The following is a 22,244-nucleotide window of genomic DNA, read 5'->3' as shown; positions in this document are numbered from 1 at the left end:
GAAACATTATAAGTGAAGCTAAGTTCCTAGTTCAGCTCACAAGAGCATAAATGATCCTTGACATCGCTGAACTATACAATATATTATAATAGCAAGGGCTCAAGTGCTGAGTCCTATGAATGGGGCTTGTGTCATAAAGATGAGTTTCCTCCCCTGTTCTTGGGTAGGAGACTGGAGGTAGGCAATGATTAAAATAATTTACGTTCATCACACAGCTTTGGCTCCCTTAATAATTTCTTCTTACACTCTGGTAGGGCACTTAGCCCTAACTGTGCTGCTGTCCTACTACCAAAGGGTTCCTCCTTTCAATACCCCTTTCTTGAGCCTTCAAGTAGTAATTCTATGACCACAGAGCAATTGATGGACATTTCAACAAATAACCCAGACAATATTATCCCTCCTAGACTATAAGCAGTTTTTAGAGAGGCTACCTGTTATTTATAAAAGCAACAATATTAGAAATCTAAATGTTAATTTTAGAGACATGGTCAAGTAAATTACAATGCATCCATACAACAGAACATTATGTCACCATTCCACAAAATGTTTACAAACAAGCCAGGCCCAGTAGCATGCAGCTGCAGTCCCAACCACTAGGAAGGCTGACGTAGGAGCATCGCTTGAGCCCAGGAGTTCGAGCCCAGTCTGGGCAACATATAGAGAGACCTCCATCTCTAGATAAAGCATTTTTTTAAATTAAAAAAGTTTTAATGACATGAAAAATGTTAAAAACAAAATGCTAAGTAAATAAAGAAGATACTAAGTGGTATATTCTTTATGAACTCAACTGTGTAAAAAATGAATTGCTATGGAAGAAAAATAACACAATTGTTGGGTAGTAGAATTATAATTTATTGCTTTTTACCAGTTAGTACACTAATCTATGCTTTGCAGATGTTCCCATATTAAGTACCCCCTTTGTTATTTAAAAAAGTTAAGGGAGAGAAGTCATAAATCTCTAACTGGTAGAATTATAGAGAGTTAAAAACAGTGCTAATTATCAGGCAATGTGGAAACAACTTTGTGGGCAAGAGAGCATTCTTTTTTTTTTTTTTTTTTTTTTTAACTGTTTACAAAGAGTTTAACTAAACTTGTCTTAAATTAAACACATTAAACAAAATTGTAAGTTTTGTGATTATGAAAATACTGTTTATCACTACATAAAATACTGTTTATGGCACTTTATAGATTCAAAAAACCTATTAATGATACTTCTTTTCTGGATTAAAGATAGTGAATGTTTATATATATATATATATATAAAATACAGAAAATAACACAGCTATATGATTTAGAAAACAGGGAAAAAAAAGTTATGAAGCGGGAAAAGTCCATCCCACTATACAACTCATTCCCAGGTAGAGCAAGCCTCTTATTCACCTCCTGAGAAATATTTGTTGCCCATAATCCCATATATATTTTATTTCACATTAGTCATTCTTCTATATACTTTATTTCACTCATACCTTAGAAACATTTACATATCAGTATGTATTGATCCATTTCATTCTTTGTACATACTAATTAGTATTCTATTCTATGATCGTGACACATTATTAGTCAGCCCCCTACCGATAGACACATGAAGTTATTCTGTTTTCCTCTATCATAAACACAGCTTCAGTATTATTGGACAAATATCCTTATATACATGAACAAGTGGATCCCTAAGATAGAAATTCTTAGAATTTTTGTGTCAAAGACTATGCGTACATTGAAAAAATCTGGTGGTGCTACCAAATTGTCTTCCAAACAATCTGTACCAATTTACAATCCAAGGGAACATTTCTGATAAAGATAGATTCTTTAAAGCAGACTCCAATGCTTTCAATGGCCAGGAAGATAACATAGAGTCGTAAAGCATGCTGGGCTAATAAGAAAATGGCAAACTGGTCGGGCGTGGTGGCATAATCCCAGCACTTTGGGACGCTGAGGCGGGCGGATCACTTGAGGTCCTTTAAGACCAGCCGGACCAACAAGCTGAAACCCCGTCTTTACCAAAAAACAAAAATTAGTCGGGTGTGATGGTGCATGCCTAAAATCCCAGCTACTCAGGAGGCTGAGGAGCGAGAATCACTTGAACCTAGGAGGTGGAGTTTGCAGTCAGCCAAAATCATGCCACTGCACTCCAGCCTGGGCAACAGAGTACAAAGAAAAAAAAAAAAAAAAAAAAACGGGAGAAAATAGAGGGGAGTGAGAGAGAAGAGGAAATGGCAAGCTGGATAGGGCATTTAGTTATTCAAAGCAACAGCATTTACTCAATTCCAGAGTACTAAAAATGCATTGTAGGAATACGCACCCATGCACCCAATATTGTCAAATTGTCTCATTGCTCAAAAGGACCCAAAACTCCTGACTTCTGCATGAAATCTTCAGGTTTTGCAAAATGTTGGTAACTCATTCAAAATTTTACAGACAGTATGACAAACAAAACAGGTGAGTAGGAATCATCTACTGGGCCTCCAACTTGTGACCTACCCTTTAACGTTTCCCCGATACGCAAAAGACTGCCTGAACAGTAGAGGCTGTGTTCAGCAGATCATTTCCAAGCTGGGATTTCCTTCTATTACATTTTGTTTTGGGGTTAACTCAAAAATGGATTTTATTAACTATGTGGTTAATAACTATCCCCTCAAACTATTTGGATACTTAATCTACTCCACCCAGATATTTTCATTAATCAGTTTCCTGTACATTCCCTGTATTATATTCTTTTCGAGTGTTTTGTTTTCTTCCTTATATGAAACTACCATGTTTTAAGAATTGAGTCATTTTCCTATTAATATAATCTTGGTTTTCCCAAAGGTGAAAATCTAATCATTTTTCTATACTACCTTGCATTCAACATATCCATCTACATATACAGAAGAAATTGTGAGAATGGAGTAAATTAGAAAGATGCTACCTCTAAATAGTATTTTTAATCTTTGTAAAATCTCTTTAATATTAACTACACTCTTAAAAATGTGAAAAAATAAATCCTGAAATAACCAGATCTGTATTTTAAACTATTCAAATTCATGGTTAAAATACTTATATATATGTGTGTGTATATATATATGTGTGTGTGTGTATATATATATATATATATTTTTTTTTTTTTTTTTCTTTTTTTTGAGACAAAGTCTCACAGGCTGGAGTGCAGTCACACAATCATGGCTCATCACAGCCTTGACCTCCTGGGCTCAAGCGATCTCGCACCTAGCCTTCTGACCACAGGCATATGCCACCATGTCCAGCTTATTTTTATTTTTTGTAGAGATGGGGCTTCTTACATTGTCTAGGCTGGTCTTGAACTCCTGGGTTTAAGCAGTTCTCCCACCTCAGCCTCTCAAAATGCTGAGATTACAGACATAAGCCACCACACTCAGTTATTTAATATTTTATTATCTATCTCTTTTACATAACTACTTGCAAAAAAACTAATATGACAGAGTCAATGTATTGTATGGTTATAAACAGAAACATATCTGTAAACATTAGTATTATAAGCAATATAATATTAAAGGTGGTTATCTATTTGAAAACTCAGAAGGCAGTGACTTCTACAATTAAATTTCAAAAAATCAAAACATAAAACATTATTAGCTTCAGTTACTATAAATAAAGCATCTGCATCTTAATTTTAGAGCTAATGGTAAATTTTAAATAATTCCTAAATTTCATGTAATCCGTTAAGATATATTTTGTTAACATTTAGAAAAGACAAGAGAACCAAAACCAATGTATTAAAGGAGCTTTATAATTTAGCAAAACTTTCAACTTACATGTCTCTCAAACATTACTGACAACATAATGACTGCTTATGAGAAAATTTGCATATGTCATTCTACAAACAGTAATGTCATTAATATACTATTTTTAGTTTCCAAGGGAAGATCCTAAGCATTACAAACCCTTCCGTTAGCATTTCTTCGTGTATGCATGTTCCTACTTCCTGTTCAAACATATGCTGTAACTATTCAAGTCTGTCTTTTCAAAATAAAACTGATTACCCAAAAATTCAAAAACCCAACACCCAAGTGATATTAGGCACATATCGCGTGAACTTGACAATCTAATGACGAAAAGCAAATTTAAGAAGTAAAAAAATTAACATATTTAAATTATAATTTGCACATCAGATTACTTTTTCAGATGTGTCAAAGCTCACAGATAAAAGTAATGAAAATAAATGTAGTAAAATACATTTTAATTTTACCTTCATTATAAATTAAAATGAGGCATAAGAAAAACATTGAGACATAATATGTACATATGGAAAACTGGCCACTGAAAGATGTAAATAATTCATACAATATAGTGTAAGCTTTAATATATAAATCAGATGTCATTTCAACTGTTAGTATCAGTCTAAATTTTACAATGTGTATTAAAATATTAAAATGCTAAAAAAATCATTGCAATATAGAATACACTGTGGGAAAATACATATTTGTGACTTTATAGACAATCTAAATTAATCCATTCTATACAATAGTTTTCTAAAATATAAATGGCACTTTACATGCAAAAGAACATACCAGCTGGATGACCTCATATAATACATCAGAAATTAGGAGAAAACCTCCTTTTAACAAGACAGTTACACAGCAGAGGTGGAATGTAGAATCAGATTTTGCCTTAATACAATCTTGGATAAAATTAATTATGAAAAAGGACAGTTTCTACTACTTTCAATTAGCATTTTAAAAAATAAAATCTATTGTGATTTTATATTTTCTAATTGTATCACAAACAGAGAAAACATAAAAGGGAAAAGACAGAAACAGAAAACCTGATGATCTTTTATAAATTTGAAGCATCAGCCCTGCCTATGGGTTGCATTTAGGCTGCTTTTTTGTTGACATTTTCCCAAATTACTTCTGCCATTCTGAATTGTGCATCAGCAGTCAGATGAGTTTTCCAGACTTCATTATGCCATTGTGTAACCATAGCTGCCACAATGTAGTGCCACAAGAAGTCTGTCCTTGAGTATTTCTTTACTTGGGTATTCAGGTAACTTGAGCATGTTGATGCTTTAAAAGAAAAATACACCACCATTAAACAGGAAATCTATAAAATTTCTGATTGTTTTGTCTAGAAGTGAAAACACTACTCAAAATTAACATAAAACCATCCTCTCAAATTTGCATTCAAATTGAAAAACCCTAAAGTGGTATTTAAAAAGAAGAAAAAATCTGCTGCATTGCAGTTTCTTTCAGCATGCAAATGCAGTGGAAGAAAGTAAGTTCTTTTCAGCTTAAAATAAATAAGCAATAGGGCAATTTAGTTTGAAGTGATGGTGTGTAACTCAGTGCTACTTATGATAGTGTAACTTCGGTGATACTTGAACTATAGTCAATTAAATTGTAGGGAATTACGGTTTCCTCAAACATTTTCCCTCCCAAAAACAGGGGCACAAAAAACTACATAATTAGTTATCAATGATTCCAAAATCCTAGAGAGAGATCACAGCTGAGGTTTTCTTCTCAATGCAGCAACAGTTAGACCTCTGATCATTCAAAATTAATCAAAACAATTTGTAAAGCATTTAAATAAACCAATTCAACATACCATGTGCTTGAAGTTGGCAAAAGATTTGGAGTATATGGCACAGCAGCGATTGTAAAGTTTTGCAATCCACTTCCACCCATGATATTAGCAAACCCACCATGTGGGACCCTGGAACTAAGAGTTTGTATCTTAATACATTGTAATCATGAAAGAAAGATATTCGTGACAGATAAATTTCAAGTTCTAAGTTAGGGTAGAAATATATCCAACTCTAGGACAATGACAACATGACATTTTTTAGTCTACAAAACCCCAACTCATTACTGTAAATTGCTTTGTGATTAGTTAGCAAGCTTCCATGGAGACACCCCTCCACATTTCCATAGCTACACTACGCTTGCAACTGGCCACAGCACATACCTCAATATTGCATTTAGCATGCTACATTTACAATTATTTGCTTTCATGTGGCTCTTTATTGAAGTGGGGCTTATTTGAGGGTCCAAACAAGTCATATTTACATCTATATCCCTGGGGCTAGCAAAATGCCTGGAGTAGACATTCATTAAATTGTTAATAGATTAATATTTGATTGATTAATTCAAGCAATAAATGCTCTGACATGTAATCCAAATGATTTCCTTGTTTGTGAAAAATATCTAGGCCCTAAAGGTTTTTTGTTTTGTTTTTCATAGTGGAAAAACTGAAAAATTCTTTATGTTCCTCTTTGATTTGATATTCAGAATATCAAACATATTTTTCAAACATCACCTAACATAAAGAGGCCACAGGAAGGCTAACATATAATGCATAACACATCAGTAGAAAATTTAATCTTGGGTACATGACTGTAGAGGATGTAATTACAACTTCTCAAGTTCTACATACATCAAAAATAAAATTAATATTTCTTCTAAAGTTAGCCTGTGTATGTACCATGATTAAACTGATACTAAAAAACATTCTATTGCTTTTAAAATGAGGTGCTGTAGTGCTTTTTGGATAAATTAGAATAATGACAAAGGAACATTTAGTGTATAGATTACTAAATATATACTTGCAAACATCTGAATAATTTAAAATACTTTCTTAAAAATATGATTTATAAAATAAAGCATAGGTTAGTTCACCTAAAAACAAAGTTGAACCTCAAATAGCCTAAACAGTCTAGAAAAAAAAAGAACAAAGGTGGCAGACTCACATATCCTGATTTCAAAACTTATTACAAAGCTGTGGTAATCAAAATAGTGTGATACTGCCAAGTAAAGAGACATATGAACTAGTAGAATAGAATAGAGGCCAGAAATAACCCCTCACATAAATAATGAAATGAGTTTCAACTAGAGTGCCAACAACATTCAAAGGGGAAAAGACAGTCTTTTCAACGAAATGTGTTGGGAAAACTGAATATTCACCACAATGAAAATGAAGTTGGACCCTTACTTTACACTAAGTAACTTAAAAACTAACTCAAAATGGATTGAAGACCTCAATGTAAGAGCTAATACTATAAAACTCTTAGAAGAAAATGTAAAGGAAAAGCTTCATAACACCGGATTTGGCAATGATTTATTGAATATGACACCAAATCGATATCGAGAACATATAAAGAATTCCCACAACAACAACAACAAAAACAGACGCCTGAGCTCAAGTGACCTGACCGCCTCAGCCTCTCAAAGTGCCAGGATTACAGGCACTACTATAAATGTCTTATCTTTAATACCAAAATAAATCTTTAATACCTGAAACAGTGGAAAGGGTTTTTGACAATTCAGAGTAATAATTCCTCATTTTAGTTATCTTTAAGCCATAAAAACAGGATATATTAAATTATTTCCATATTATCATAAAAATACTGCTTACTTGCCAGTAACAAACTGCAAGAGAAGTACCGTGCCCAGACTATTAATTTATTCTTTAAAATTAGATCTATAGTGTGGCCCCAACTATTTTTCTAACTATACATTAGAAAGACTAAAAAAAAAAAAAAAAAAAAAAAGGCAAAATGTTAATTGTCATTATCTCTGAATAGTGGGATCACTTAACATTAAGGATTTTAATTTTCTCCTATTTTCTCCATTGTCCAAATTTTCTACAATGATTAAACACTACTTTTAAAATAAAAAAAATTTGGATCTTAAAAATTATAGGCCAGGCATGGTGGCTCACGCCTGTAATCCTAGCACTTTGAGAGGCCAAGACGGGTGGATCATGAGGTCAGGAGTTCAAGACCAGCCTGGCCAAGATGGTGAAACCTCATCTCTACTAAAAATTAAAAAAATACAAAAATTAGCCAGGCGTGGTGGCAGGTGCCTGTACTCCCAACTACTTGGGAGGCTGAGGTAGCAGAATCGCTTGAACCCAGGGGGCGGAAGTTGCAGTGAGCCAAGATCAAGCCACTGCACTCCAGCCTGAGGGACACAATGAGACACTGTCTCAAAAAACAAAAATATATATATATGTATTTTATATAGATACATATTCACAATTATGGTTTTTAAATATGCAGAAAAAACAAAGAAGTAAATATATCAAATTTTTTATAGTGGTTATGGCTGAAGGACTGTGGTTTTTCTTATTCTAACTTTGTTTTCTAACTTTCCTAGGAGAAATATGTACATTTATAACGAAAAAAACTAAACTACATTTTCATAAATAGAAGATAAAATTCTGTTATCCAAAATGAAAATCAGACTTTTTTTTTTACATCTTTCAGAAATATAAGCTAAAAGATGGTTAAATCATCTAGTTTTCTAATATCTATTATATTTAACTGGTTTCAAAAGTGAACTTTTCAGAGAAGTATGGTACCACAAATTAATTTTTAGGCCATGAATCTTGACACTTTAAAGTTTACTTTGAATTACAGAAAAACTGTTGTGTATGGGTAACACAGAGTATGTGTATGAGTTACCCAGGATAAACTGAACTGCCTTACTATTAAACCAAACCAGCAATATACAAATATTAAACATTTGGCTACTATCCTTGACCAACCTGCAGAGCAAAAAGATTTCCAAATTATAAAGTGCAATATACTAATAGTCCTAATTGGCGATCCTTTTTAATATATCAAATAAACATGATTGATCACTACTATAAATGTCTTATCTTTAATACCAAAATAAATCTTTAATATCTAAAACAGTGGAAAGGGTGGTAAGTTACTGACAATTCAGAGTAATAACTCCTCATTTGAGTTATCTCTAAGCCATTAAAAGCAGAATACATTAAATTATTTCCTTATTATCATAAAAATACTGCTTACCTGCCAGTAACAAACTGCAAGAGAAGAACTCTCTCCTCTTGAGTAATGTCTTCCACAACTTCCCAGAACCACTAACAACAACAACAAAAAAGTTAGCTCATATTTCACAGCAACTGCAGACTTCTCAATACCAGAGAAATATGTAATCTTCATAAAGCACATTTTATTCTATGAAAGTCGTTTACCAAAAATGATTTCATGCAAAGCTTTCATATGCACTGTTCCCACAAGAATAATTTGGGGAAACACTTTACTTTGTTAATTAATGTAAGTTTTCATTCAATAGTGCTGAAAAGCTTACGAAATTAAACGGCAAAACTTAACTTCATTCTAAGCTCTAGAGAAATTTTACCTGAATAACTGGATCTTCTCTTTCATAGCCACTTGTGTATTCTGTATTTTTTATCCAATCACTCACATCAATTTCTGGCATGCCAGAAAGCAGTAGCTCCTTGGGGGAAGAAGAGAAATATTTCAATAATTTTCTTTAGGGAAAAAAGTTATTACATTTAAATGGTAAATTTGCCTTAATTAGAAACTAATCCCACATGAAACTGATACATTTTTGTGACAGTTCCTGCATGTCATCCAATAACAAGCATTACATGAGAGAAAATTCTTGACGCTGATAATCTCAAATATTGTAAGATGTGGAGATGTTTCCACATTGACACAACGTCATTAAAACATAAGAGATTATAGTTTATATGTTTATGTGTGAACATATGCAACAACAGTTTATGTGTGCAAAAGTTTTATGAACATTATCTTTGATTTACTTTATATTTTTACAACTCTTTGCAAATTTGTTAACTTCTGTAAGAAGACAGTATTCTCAACATGGAAGTGACAACAAAGACCTGAATAAATACTTGACTAAACAAGCGGAAAAGCATCAAGAAATCTTTATCATGAGGAAAAAGGAGGTAATATAAAAATAGTTATGATTTTTAAAAAATATTTAGGCCTTTTTAGGAATTCTCTTCTGGAATAATTTGGATCCTTTAAAGTCAATTTTCTCCAAAGTCAAAAAAAAAATGCAATTTTCCTAATGACTTGATAGGTTTCTTTCATACAGGAAGATAATCAAAGACACAACTTCTCAATCATGTAAGTAAAAATGAAATTAAGAACGGCAAAGTATTTGCCTTTTTGTTTTCCAAGGGAAAAGAGGACATGAAAAGAGCCTGTCCACTTCTCTGAATCAGTCCATATTTCACAGTTAGATATGCTTACATAGACAGGGGAGGCAATGATTGGCCTACACTTTACACTGATGAGCCAGAATATCCATCAGGATTTCTTTTTTTTTTTTTTTTTTTTTTTTTTTTGAGACGGAGTCTCGCTCTGTCGCCCAGGCCGGAGGAGTGCGGTGGTGCGATCTCGGCTCACTGCTAGCTCCGCCTCCCGGGTTCACGCCATTCTCCTGCCTCAGCCTCCCGAGTAGCTGGGACTACAGGTGCCCGCCACCACGCCCGGCTAATTTTTTTGTATATTTAGTAGAGATGGGGTTTCACCATGTTAGCCAGGATGGTCTCGATCTCCTGACCTTGTGATCCGCCCACCTCAGCCTCCCAAAGTGCTGGGATTACAGGTGTGAACCACTGCACCCAGCCAGGATTTCTTATTACAGGGATGTAGATACAGTGTGATTCAAAATCATGTCTCCTATAGTAACTACTCATAACATATAGCTGACCTTGTACCTTAAATAAGATTGATATAAGGCAACATCTGAGAACTCTTGAGGGTTTCCGAGATTTTTCTGTGGGTCCATGAGGTTCTCCCTTTTCCAACTTATCTGTATGAGGTTGGATTTTCTTCATATATTTCAACCAAACAACATATCAAAACAGATTATACACAAAAGCAGTTATAAGAGCCCATTGTCTTCTATTAAGCTAGACATTAAAGAAATTTGCAAAACTGTAAAACAGTACCAATCTTCCCATTATTTGTTTTGTTCTAGAAAATGCAATTTTAGTTTTTCAAATGTTCTCTATATTAACATAATAATAGATTATTTTATGTGAATAAAATATTTTACATTTCTGTTTTAATTTCAAGTACAGTAAATATAGATTGACATAACCCACATAAACAAAAACTCTTTTGTTGCAAGGGGTCCTAAGACCAACAAGTTTTAGAACTGCTAGTATAGGGTGTGTTTTAGTCCTCCTAGTAACAGTATTATAGAATCCTCTTTCTAGATGAAGACAGTCTAGTTAGTCTACATTGACCACCCCCAAATACATTCTCTAGCTTCCTTTGCACTGCAGACTGGCTGCTTTGCCTGCTGGTTCTCTTGCCAGCTGGCTTTGGATTGGGTTTGGAACCTGGGAAACACAGGCAGTTAGTTTGGAGGTGAGGGTACTCTCTGCTCCCCCACTGCTTCAGCACCTCTTTGCAGTAGCTATGGCTTCTCAAGTATGGCTACCACCAGGTGGGCCCTCCTTGGCGGTTCAGGCTCCCATGGGGCTCTTCACAGTAATTCCTCTACCTGTCTCTTCAGTCCTAGGGATGATAAAGGCTTTCCCTGTTGCCAGTCTGTGGATGTCTCACTAGACCTTGTTTATTCTTAACACTGCCCATATCTCTGTAATAGTCCCTTTGTTAAAGTTTCAATATTTGAACCATCTGGAGAAATTCTGTTCCCTGGCAGGACTCTGATACAGGTTTGCTAAAAGGGAGTGGGATAGGCTTTACGCATGTCTTACAATTCATAAGTTTAATCCTTTTCCCTTCTAGGCTGAAGATAAGCTTTTAATAATATTAAGTATGTTTTCATTATTCATAATTATGAATAAAAATGACTAATACTACATTCTCTGAAGAAATTTGAAGCACTTCATGAATATCACATTAATTGTTACAATTTTTTTTTTGAAGAAGAGGATGAAAGGATCTTTATTATTCCACCTAACAACTGGGCAAAAAAAGTTACTAAATTGACCAAAAACAAATAGATGAAATGAGAATTCCAGAATAAAAAGTACATATAATAAAAATTTTAAGTCCCAATCATTTTTTTAAAACAAAATAACTGAATTCATCTGTTGGAACTGTAAGTTATATAACTCATACTAATAGTTAGAAACTGAATCATGCAAGTATTCATAGCCATCAGCTTACCCAGCATTGCATGACTCAACGTTTTTATATTCTGGTTCGTTCTTTTTTTTTTTTTTTTGAGACGGAGTCTCGCTCTGTCGCCCAGGCTGGAGTGGAGTGGCCGGATCTCAGCTCACTGCAGGCTCCGCCATTCTCCTGCCTCAGCCTCCCGAGTAGCTGGGACTACAGGCGCCCGCCATCACGCCCGGCTAGTTTTTTGTATTTTTTTAGTAGAGACGGGGTTTCACCGCGTTAGTCAGGATGGTCTCGATCTCCTGACCTCGTGATCCGCCCGTCTCGGCCTCCCAAAGTGCTGGGATTACAGGCTTGAGCCACGGCGCCCGGCCTATTCTGGTTCTTTCATGGATAAATTCACAAGCAGCACAGTATGGAAGAACAGTCCATACTCATCTCTTGACTTAGGACTGCCTTCTATCTACAATGGATGACTATACCTCCAGTTCAGTACACTGGAGCTATTCGATACCTTCTCCTCACTAAAACTCTAGAATTTAACCTGAATCTTTTAACTCAGATGCACATCTAGCTTAGACGTTTGCACCAAATTTTTTACAAGTTTCCGTTCTCAGTGTAGCATAGCACTCCCCTATGAAAGACTCAAAGTCACACAAAAGGTTCTGAAGTCAAGTCCCTCTGATTACTCATGCCACCAAGAAGCAGACTGAAAACACCGATGAGATCTGAGGTCAGCGAACATGGGTTCATAGCCTACCGCTAACACATGCTCTGTGACCATGAACAAGTTCCGTATCTTCTTTGGCCTAGTTTTCTCATCTGTAAAATGGGGACAATCGTACTCATCTCAAGAGATTTTTTGTGCGTTTTTAAAATTAATACATATAAAATACTTGGCAAATACTAAACGCTTAATAGTAATTATTATCACTGCATAAATCAAGACCATGCCTACAATGTTGCTCTTGCCAAATGTGAATCAGCTCAACTTAGTAAAGTCAGAGTTCAAGACAAACCAGGAATCCTGATCTAAATTTTAATGTTTAAGAGCCACAATTAAAAACTTACCAGTAACAGACCTAAATGTGAAAGATAAAGGAATAACGCTTTTAAAAGAAAACACAGAAAAACATCTTCACAGCCTTGGAGAAAGAAACAGTTTCTTAAACAAGACACAAAAAGTTTCTTCCATTAAAAAAAAAAAAAACTGATAAACTGAATTATGTTAAACCCCAAAATTTTTATGCACTGAAAAGACCTGAGTAGAAAATATTCATAATACATATATCCAACAAAAGACTCTTATAAAAGAATACATAAAGAGTCCTACAAGTCAGTAAAAAGAAAAAAAAAAAACAGAAAACACAATAGAAAAATGGACAAATTACTTAAATAGACACTTTGAAAACAGAGTACACAAATGGCTGTAATCATAAAAGGTGTGTAACTTCATTAGCTACCAAATAAATACAAATTAAAATCTCAAGGAAAGACCACTACTGAATTACCAGTAAGGAAATGAAAAAGATGGAAAATTATCAAATGCTAGTGAGAATGCAGAACACCCAGAACTCTCACACCTACTAATGGGAGTGTAAATTGATGCATCACTTGGGAAACTATCTGCTCGTATCTACTGAAATGGGATACATGCACAGCCTATGTCCCAGCAATTCCACTCCAAGGCATATAACCTACAGAATGCATACTTAGGTTTTCCTAAAGGCATGTTTGTAGCAGCAGTACTTCAAAGAGCCTGAAACTGAAAAGTACCCACTAAATGTTCATCAAGAATAGAAAAGACTAAAGGAAACTGAAATGCTATACAGCAATAAAAATGAACAAATTACCAACTGCATGAACAATATGTATGATTCCCACACAAAAAAAGTTGAGCTAAGAAAGCCAGATAAATTCTATTTACACAGTTCTAAAATACGCAAATCTCATCTATGATTTTAGAAGTCAAGAGAATGGTTACTGTTAAAGTGGGAGAATGACTGGAGGGGGATGACAGAGTGACATACGGGGTGCTAGGATTTCTGTTTCTTCATCTGGGTGTTAATTTCATGGGTATGTTCAGTTTGTTAAAACTTATCAAGCTATACATTTATGATGTGTGTCCTTTTCTGCATGTATATTATAATTCAAAGTTTTATAAATTTATTGATATCAGTAAATTATAAGGCAAAGTTTTCATCAATTATTTTTGTTGTTGCTATTTGTTTTTTACATACATAAAGGTTCAGCAAATAATTAATTCTCTGTTTTGAATTTCAAAAGGCTAATTTAATCCAAGCACAGTACAGGAAAAGTCAGATTTCAGTCAGGTCTGATAATATAACAGCTCGAATAGTCCTCCATTTTTAAATGCTGAAAATAACTTCTACTGTTACATAAAAACTAGATGAATCTACGCTAACTGAAGCCATTAACTGTACAGCTAAAAAACAATCAAAAAAACCTCAAAACTTACATTTAATGAAACTAAATCACAGTGGACTTCAAAATTAATTAGCAAATTTTGTTCACTGCTAACATATACTATGAATGATAAATTTAAAATACTGATACATATGTAAAATTAAAGGTATATATTAGTATCTGTATCCATATACTAAAATGAAAGGCATAAGGTAAAACTAATTTTCTGAGACAGAATAAAAACTAAATAAAATATTTCCACTGATCTGGGACTTACTATTGCAAATTATATTTTTTTAGATAAGAAAGCAACTATATTCTATTTAAAATACTGTGCTTTATTTAGATTTAGACAACTCAAAGAGTTTAAAAATAATTCTCCAAATTACCAAAACTAAAGAGAAAAAGAAAATGGAGAAAAATGCAACAAAAATCATATAAAATTAGAAATCCTGTTGGATCACAGTACAATAAAGGCAAATTAAAGTAGCAAAACAAAACATTCATTAGGGAGTACAGGACAGCAAAGACGATGGACTCTATAGGTTTGAAATAAATAACTATAAAATTATATATATGGCAATATAAGAAACTGGAGAAGAAAATACTATACAATAAGAAAAACCTTCTTAATTCTCTTTAGAAGTTTAAGAAGTTAGTATCAGCGCCCTTTATGTCATGTGATCAAATAAAAAATTCAGAAATAATATAGAATACTGCACATATAGGAAGACTGGCCTTCAACATCTCCCATATAGAAGAAATAGGAATATATTCCATTTTAGTTTGTCACCACCTCACCTCACTTCACATTAAGGAGTTGCTTATCTGGTTATTAAGCTTAAGAGAAGGCACATCCATAAATTTTATATCAAATCTCTAAAAATGGACATTAAACCATTTTTTCTCATTTATACATTATTTCATTCATTATAGTACTCCACAATTATTTCTGAATTACATCACTAGAGTTTTGTGTTGTTGTGTTACAACATAAGAACTGATGTTTTTCCTTACCAATTCATATTCATCAAAAAGCTGTATGAGGGAGGGTGGAATGAACATATGAAAGCCCTGTAAAAAGGCATTGATCTGAGGCTGAATGGCTCTTGTCATTCGAAGTTCAGTAACAAGCTGGACGTACTCCGCCTATTGAAAAAGAAGTTTTCATAATGACTTTTAAAAAATATTTTACATACTTAATGTTAATACATTTCTTATTTAAGAGGTAAAGATTTAAATTAAAACTGACACCAACACTCATACATCTCAGCAAATCAGCAAGCTACCATTCACTAAGCTGTTCAGGCAAAAATTCTAGGGAATCAATCATCCATGACTTCTCTCACACCCTATTTCAGCTGATACTATCAGATTTACCTTTAAAAAAATACTCTCAATCTGACCTTGCCTCACTACCTTCATTTCAGCACACTGGTCCAAGCTATCATTACTTCTCATCTGAATTACTGCAACAGCTGATGTCCCTGTTTCCATTTTTGCCCCTGTACTGATGCTTCTCCACATCTTAGCCAGAGTGATTTAAAAATATATATATGTATATATACACACAGATATGTATGTGTGTGTGTGTATGTATATGTAAATATCTCAGATCAGGCAACTCTCTTGCTTAAAACCCTATAATGACTTCTCATGACATCTGGAGTAACATCCAAATTCCTTTCCTAGTCTCTAAGGCCCTAAATGATCTGGCCTCTGCTTTGCTCTCTGATCTCACTTCTTTCATTCTCCCCCTAGTTCATTCATTCACTTAAGTCTAGTTTCACCGGCCTTCTGGCTATTTCCAAAACACAAACTTGTCCGGGCCCCAGTGTGTTTATACTTCTAGGTCATTCTCACTGAAATGTCTCATTAGAATGTAATCTCTCTGCACACAGGGGCTTTGTTTTACCCGGATATATAGCAACTCCTAAAAAGTGGCTGCCACTTTGAAAGTATTCAAAAAGTATGTCATGAATGAATGCACACCATCATCAAATTCACTTAACACATACTTAGAACTTGATAAAATGGCTCTTTGTAGCATAGCCAATTTAATTCTGAGTTAAGGTAAGCTATGTATTCACCCATTTTATTTTAATATACATCATAACCATAGAAAATATTGTTACTTAAAATTTAACTGGTAATAAGCAGAGGGCATGGTGGCACATGCCTGTACTCCCAGTTACTAGGGGAGGCTGAGGTAGAAACATTGCTTGAGTCTAGGAGTTCAAGTATGCAGTGAACTATGACCATGCCACCACACTCCAACCCAGGCAACAGGGCAAGATCCTGTCTCTTAAGGAAAAAAAATAAAAAAAATTAACTGGTAATTTAAAAACTGTATTTTGGCTTAGAACAAAATGAATTATATACAGAGAGAAAGAGTATGTGTGTGTATACATATATAAACTATGAGATGTTATCATTTATATAGTTTTTAAATCATTATAAGTGAAACTTTGTGAGTTAAAAACAATATGCTGTAGCAGGTATATAGCTCCCACCTACTAGGAATTAAGACCCTAACAGGGAAGAAAGTCTGTTTTAGCCTTCTTCCTTTATTCTTTTTTGGCACTCATCTGATGCTCTGTTCAAAAACAAACAAACAAACAAACAAAACCCAATAAAAAAAAAAACGGGGAAAAAAGACCAAAAAAAAAGGCACTGAGCCAGCAAGTTCTATATGACTGCTAGCTATGAACTCTTCACAGCCCTCAGAGCTACAAAAGTGTCACAGTAGACTCCTCACAGCTCTCCCAAAACCCTGTGTGGCTTCTTGTACAATTTAACACAAGGAAAGCTACCATCTCTGCTATTCAATCTAGTCTCACCCCAAATCCCACTTCCCACCAACCAAAGGTGCAAGTTTTTCTCTATTACATAGGAATTAATCAGCTACAAGTCACATACAGGCAGTTATTATAGAGAGGGAGACAAAAATGTGTACCCAACAGTCAAACTGAAACATACACTAAATTTCTAGAGTCCAACCCGAGAAATAACATATATAAAATATTTTATAGTGATTATAGCAGTGATATCTGCATTAGCACATGATTATATTTTAGTTTATGTCTACTCTCACTAACATTGTTCACTGGATGTACTAAAAGTTTTTTGCCCCCTTCATATAATTAATTATGCATCTGTGTTTTTTAAGATGTCAGGAAAGACCCTACTCTTCCCTAAAAAGACTTTTTCCCAAGAGGTTCTGGCTTTACAATCTTAAAGTGCGACTCAATAATCTCTGTGGAAGACCTTAACAAGTCATGAAGCATAAAAATAAAAGATTTATGAATTGCTCATGTGAACGTTACCTATTTTAATCGCATTCCATATCTATCAGAATAGTATATATTCTTTTTTTTACCAATTAATTCCTATTATTTCCTTCTACAGTCTATTTTTAAATTAATTTTTACAAATATAATACTCTTTCATCACACTTTTCCTTCCATTTCTTTTAGTATTTATTATTTTCCACATGTATTTCAGTAACCCAGTTCATAGCTATTGATATCAATTTGTGAAAATCAGTTCCTTCACATCCCAGTCTTCATGCTAATTAAGTAATTTAAATGTGAATGGCAGTTGAACTAAATTATTTTTCAATAAAATAATGAAATCCTAGCTATCATTAACCCTTAATTTTTCAGTAATATAAGAGTTTTTCAAATAGTTGAAAGATAGCTGTGTTTAATGGAAAACTCTAAGTCAAACTGCTTCTAAAATGTTTCCCTGCCTCGCTAAACAGTACATCTTCAAACAGAATAAAACAAATTAATATTATTTTGACAATACGATTATTACTATAAACACCCACTACTGTTACCCATTACATTTCAAGTGTTCATGTCGTATAGAAATACACTGGCTAAGGGTTCTAAGGGCAGAGCTTTCGCATCTCACTAGGACTGAGCTCCGGGGGTAAGGGGTGACCGCCATGTCTGGAGTTCAGTCAACTCAGCTGCTCCTGCCTGCCAGCTTTGGAGAATACAGGCAGTACAGACAAGGTAGTGTCCCATTTAACGCAGCACATGTGCTCTACCAAAAAGCAGCCAGACTGCTGCTTTTGGCAAGTCCCTGATCCCATTCCTTGTGACTTGTTGAGATCTCCCAACAGGGGTCTCCAGCCACCTCTTATAGGTGCATGCAGGCCAACAACAGGTAAGTACCTACCCCCTGGGACAGAGCCTCCAGAGGAAGGACCTGCCTGCCATCTTTGCTGCTTCATGGCCTTCTCTGCTGATACCTCCAGGTATGGGAGAAACCAAGGCAACTGGGGTATGGAGAGGACTCCTGGCAAACCACAGCAGCCCTACATAGAGCAAAGTGGCCAGACTACTAAAAGAAAAACAAATGAACAGAAAACAACATCATCAACAAAAAGACCCCACAAAAACCTCAGTTAAAGGTCAGCAACCTGAAAGAACAAAGGTAGATTAAGGCCAAAAAGATGAGAAAGAATCAATGCAAAAATGCTGACAACTCAAAAGGCCAGAGTGCCTCTTCTCCTCCAAATGACCGCAACGCCTCTCCAGCAAAAGCACAGAACTGGTCTGAGGCTGAGATGGCTGAATTGACAGAAATAGGCTTCAGAAGGTGGGTAATAATAAACTACACTGAGCTAAAGGAGCATGTTTTAACCCAATGCAAAGAAGCTAAGAATCATGATAAAACAATACAGGAGCTGGTAGCCACAACAGTCAGTTTAGAGAGGAACATAACAGACCTGATGGAGCTGAAAAACACAACATGAGAACTTCACAATAAAATCACAAGTATCAACAGCAGGACAGACCAAGTGGAGGAAAGAACCTCAGAGCCTGAAGACTATCTTTCCAAAATAAGACAGGCAGACAACAATAGAGAAAAAGGAACAAAAAGGAATGAATAAAACCTCCAAGAAATATGGGATTATGTAAAGAGACCAAACCTACAACTGATTGGGGTATCTGAAAGAGACAAGGAGAATGGAACCAAGTTGGAAAACAGACTTCAGAATATCATATAGAACTCCCCCAGATTATCAGGACAGGCTAATATTCAAATTCAGGAAATGCAGAGAACCCCAGTAAGATACTCCACAAAAAGATCAACCCCAAGACCTATAATCAGATGTGTCTTCCCATCAGATTCCCCAAGGCCACCAGATCCCCAAGGTCCAAATGAAAGAAAAGCTGTTAAGGGCAGCCAGAGACAAAGGCCAGCTCACCTACAAAGGGAAACCCATCAGACTAATAGCAAACCTCTCAGCAAAAACCCTGCAAGCCAGAAGAGACTGGTGGCCAATATTCAACATACTTAAAGAAAAGAATTTCCAACTGAGAATTTCATATCTGACCAAACTAAGCTTTATAAGCAGAGGAGAAATAAGATCCTTTTCAGACAAGCGAAAGGTGAGGGAATTTGTTATACCAGTCCTGCCTTACAAGAGCTCCTGAAAAAAGAACTAAATATGGAAAGGAAAAATTGTTACCAGCCACTACAAAAACACACTGAAGTACACAGACCAGTGACACTATGAAGCAATCACATAAACCAAGCCTGCAAAATAACCAGCTAGCATCATCAAGACAGGATCAAATTCATACATAACAATACTAACGTTAAATGTAAATAGGTTAAATGCCCCCAATTAAAAGATCAAGAATGGCAAGCTGGATGAAGGGCCAAGACCCATCAGTATGCTATCCTCAAGAGACACACACAAGCTCTAAACAAAGGGATGGAGGAAAATTTACCAAGCAAATGGAAAACAGAAAAAAGCAGGAGTTGCAACCCTAGATTCTGACAAAAGAGACTTTAAACCAACAAAGATAAAAAAAAAAAAAAAGACAAGGGCATTACATAATGGTAAAAGGTTCAATTCAACAAGAAGAGCTATCATAAATATATATGCACCCAACACAGGAGCACCCAAATTCATAAAACAAGTGCTTAGAGAACTGCAAAGAGACTTAGACTCCCACACAATAATAGTGAGAGACTTTAACACCCCACTAACAATATTAGACAGATCATCAAGACAGAAATTATTCTGGACCTGAACTCAGCTCCATATCAACTGGACCTGATAGATATCTACAGAACTTCCCACCCAAATTCAACAGAATATATATTCTTCTCATCACCACATGATACTTATTCTGAAATCGATCACATAATCAGAAGTAAAACTTTCCTTGGCAAATGCAAAAGAAATGAAATCATAACAAACAGTCTCTCAGACCACAGCACAATCAAATTAGAACTCACAATTAAGAAATTCACTCAAAACCACACAACTACATAGAAATTGAACAACCTGCTCCTGAGTGACTCTTGGGTAAACAACAAAATTATGGGAGAAACCAAGAAGTTATCTGAAACTAATGAGAACAAAGAGACAATGTGCCAGAATCTCTGGGATGCAGCTAAAGCAGTGTTAAGAAGGAAATTTATAGCACTAAATGCCCACATCAAAAAGCTAGAAAGATCTCAAGTTAACTACCTGACATCTCAACTAAAGAACTAGAGAGCCAAGAGCAAACAGACCCCAATGCTGGCAGAAGACAATAACCAAGATCAGAAGTGAACTGAAGAAGATAGAGACACAAAACAACCCTTCAAAAAAATTCAATGAATCCAGGAGCTGATTTTTTGAAAACATTAATAAAATAGATAGACCTCTAGCTAAACTAATGAAGAAAAGTGAAAAGAATGAAATAAACACAATCAGAAATTATAAGGAAGATATCACCACTGACCCCAAAGAAATATAAACAACTGGCCAGCCACGGTGGCTCACACCTGTAATCCCAGCACTGTGGGAGGCTAAGGCGGGTGGATCACAAGGTCAGGATCACAAGGTCAGGAGTTCTAGAACAGCCAGGCCAGCATGGTGAAACCTCTTCTTTACTAAAAGCACAAAAAATTAGCCAGGCATGGTGGTGCATGCCTGTAGTCTCAGCTACTCGGGAGGCTGAGGCAGGAGAATTGTTTGAACCCGGCAGGCAGAGGTTGCAGTGAGCTGAGGTCACGCCACTGCACTCCAGACTGAGCGACAGAGCAAGACTCCATCTCAAAATAAATAAATAAACAAACAAACAACCATCAGATAATACTGTAAATACTTGTATGCACATAAACTAGAAAATCTAGAAGAAATGGATAAACTCCTGGACACATACACCCTCCCAAGACTGAACCAAGAAGAAACTGAATCTCTGAATAGATCAAAAATAATGAGTTCTGAAATTGAGGCAGTAATAAATAGTCTACCAACTAAAAAAAAGCCCAGGACCAGATGGATTCACAGCTGAATTCCACCAGACATACAAAAAAGAGCTGGTACCATTTCTACTGAAACTATTCCAAAAAACTGGGGGGGGGGAAAAGGGACTCCTCCCTAACTCATTTTATGAGGCCAGCATCATCCTGATACCAAAACCTGGCAGAGACACAACAAAAAAAGAAAACTTCAGGCCAATATCCCTGATGAACATCAATGCAAAAAATCCTCAATAAAATACTGGCAAATCAAATCCAGCAGCACATCAAAAGGACTATCCACCATGATCAAGTCTGCTTCATCACCACAATGCAAGGTTGGTTCAACATATGCAAATCAATAAATATGATTCATCACATAAACAGAACTAAAGACAAAAACCACATGATTATCTCAATACACACAGAAAAGGCCTTCAATAAAATTCAACATCCTTTCATGTTAGAAACTCTCAATAAACTAGATATTGAAGGAACATACTTCAAAATAGTAAGAGACATCTATGACAAACCCATAACCAACATCATACTGAATGGGTAAAAGCTGAAAGGATTCCCCTTGAAAACCAGCACTAGACAAGGATGCCCTCTCTCACCACTCCTATCCAACAAAGTATTAAAAATTCTGACCAGAGCAATCAAACAAGAGAAAGAAATAAAGGTATTCAAATAGGAAGAGAGGAAG

General features: G+C 35.2%; 1 protein-coding gene across 11 annotated transcripts in view; it reads right to left on the bottom strand.

Moving 5' to 3' along the window:
* Window positions 1-3,366: 3,366 nt before the first annotated feature.
* HACE1 (HECT domain and ankyrin repeat containing E3 ubiquitin protein ligase 1) overlaps window positions 3,367-22,244 on the bottom strand; it is a 126,228-nt gene continuing 107,350 nt past the window's right edge. For 4 of the 11 annotated variants that reach the window (XM_030929126.1, XM_030929129.1, XM_030929132.1 and 1 more), the window contains 6 exons: window positions 15,296-15,427; window positions 10,474-10,587; window positions 9,120-9,218; window positions 8,768-8,838; window positions 5,557-5,684; window positions 3,367-5,018 (listed from right to left, as the gene is read on the bottom strand). In XM_030929126.1, coding sequence (XP_030784986.1) covers window positions 4,828-5,018; window positions 5,557-5,684; window positions 8,768-8,838; window positions 9,120-9,218; window positions 10,474-10,587; window positions 15,296-15,427 — 735 coding nt within the window. In that variant the 3' untranslated portion in view covers window positions 3,367-4,827. The remainder of the gene's footprint in view (window positions 5,019-5,556; window positions 5,685-8,767; window positions 8,839-9,119; window positions 9,219-10,473; window positions 10,588-15,295; window positions 15,428-22,244) is intronic. The other 7 variants (XM_010352515.2, XM_030929133.1, XM_030929134.1 and 4 more) reach the window with 4 other exon arrangements.

This window comes from Rhinopithecus roxellana, chromosome 4, assembly GCF_007565055.1.
Source record: "Rhinopithecus roxellana isolate Shanxi Qingling chromosome 4, ASM756505v1, whole genome shotgun sequence".
Taxonomy (NCBI): domain Eukaryota; kingdom Metazoa; phylum Chordata; class Mammalia; order Primates; family Cercopithecidae; genus Rhinopithecus; species Rhinopithecus roxellana.
Note: the sequence above shows the minus strand (reverse complement) of the source record. Positions and strands in the feature narration are given on the sequence as shown.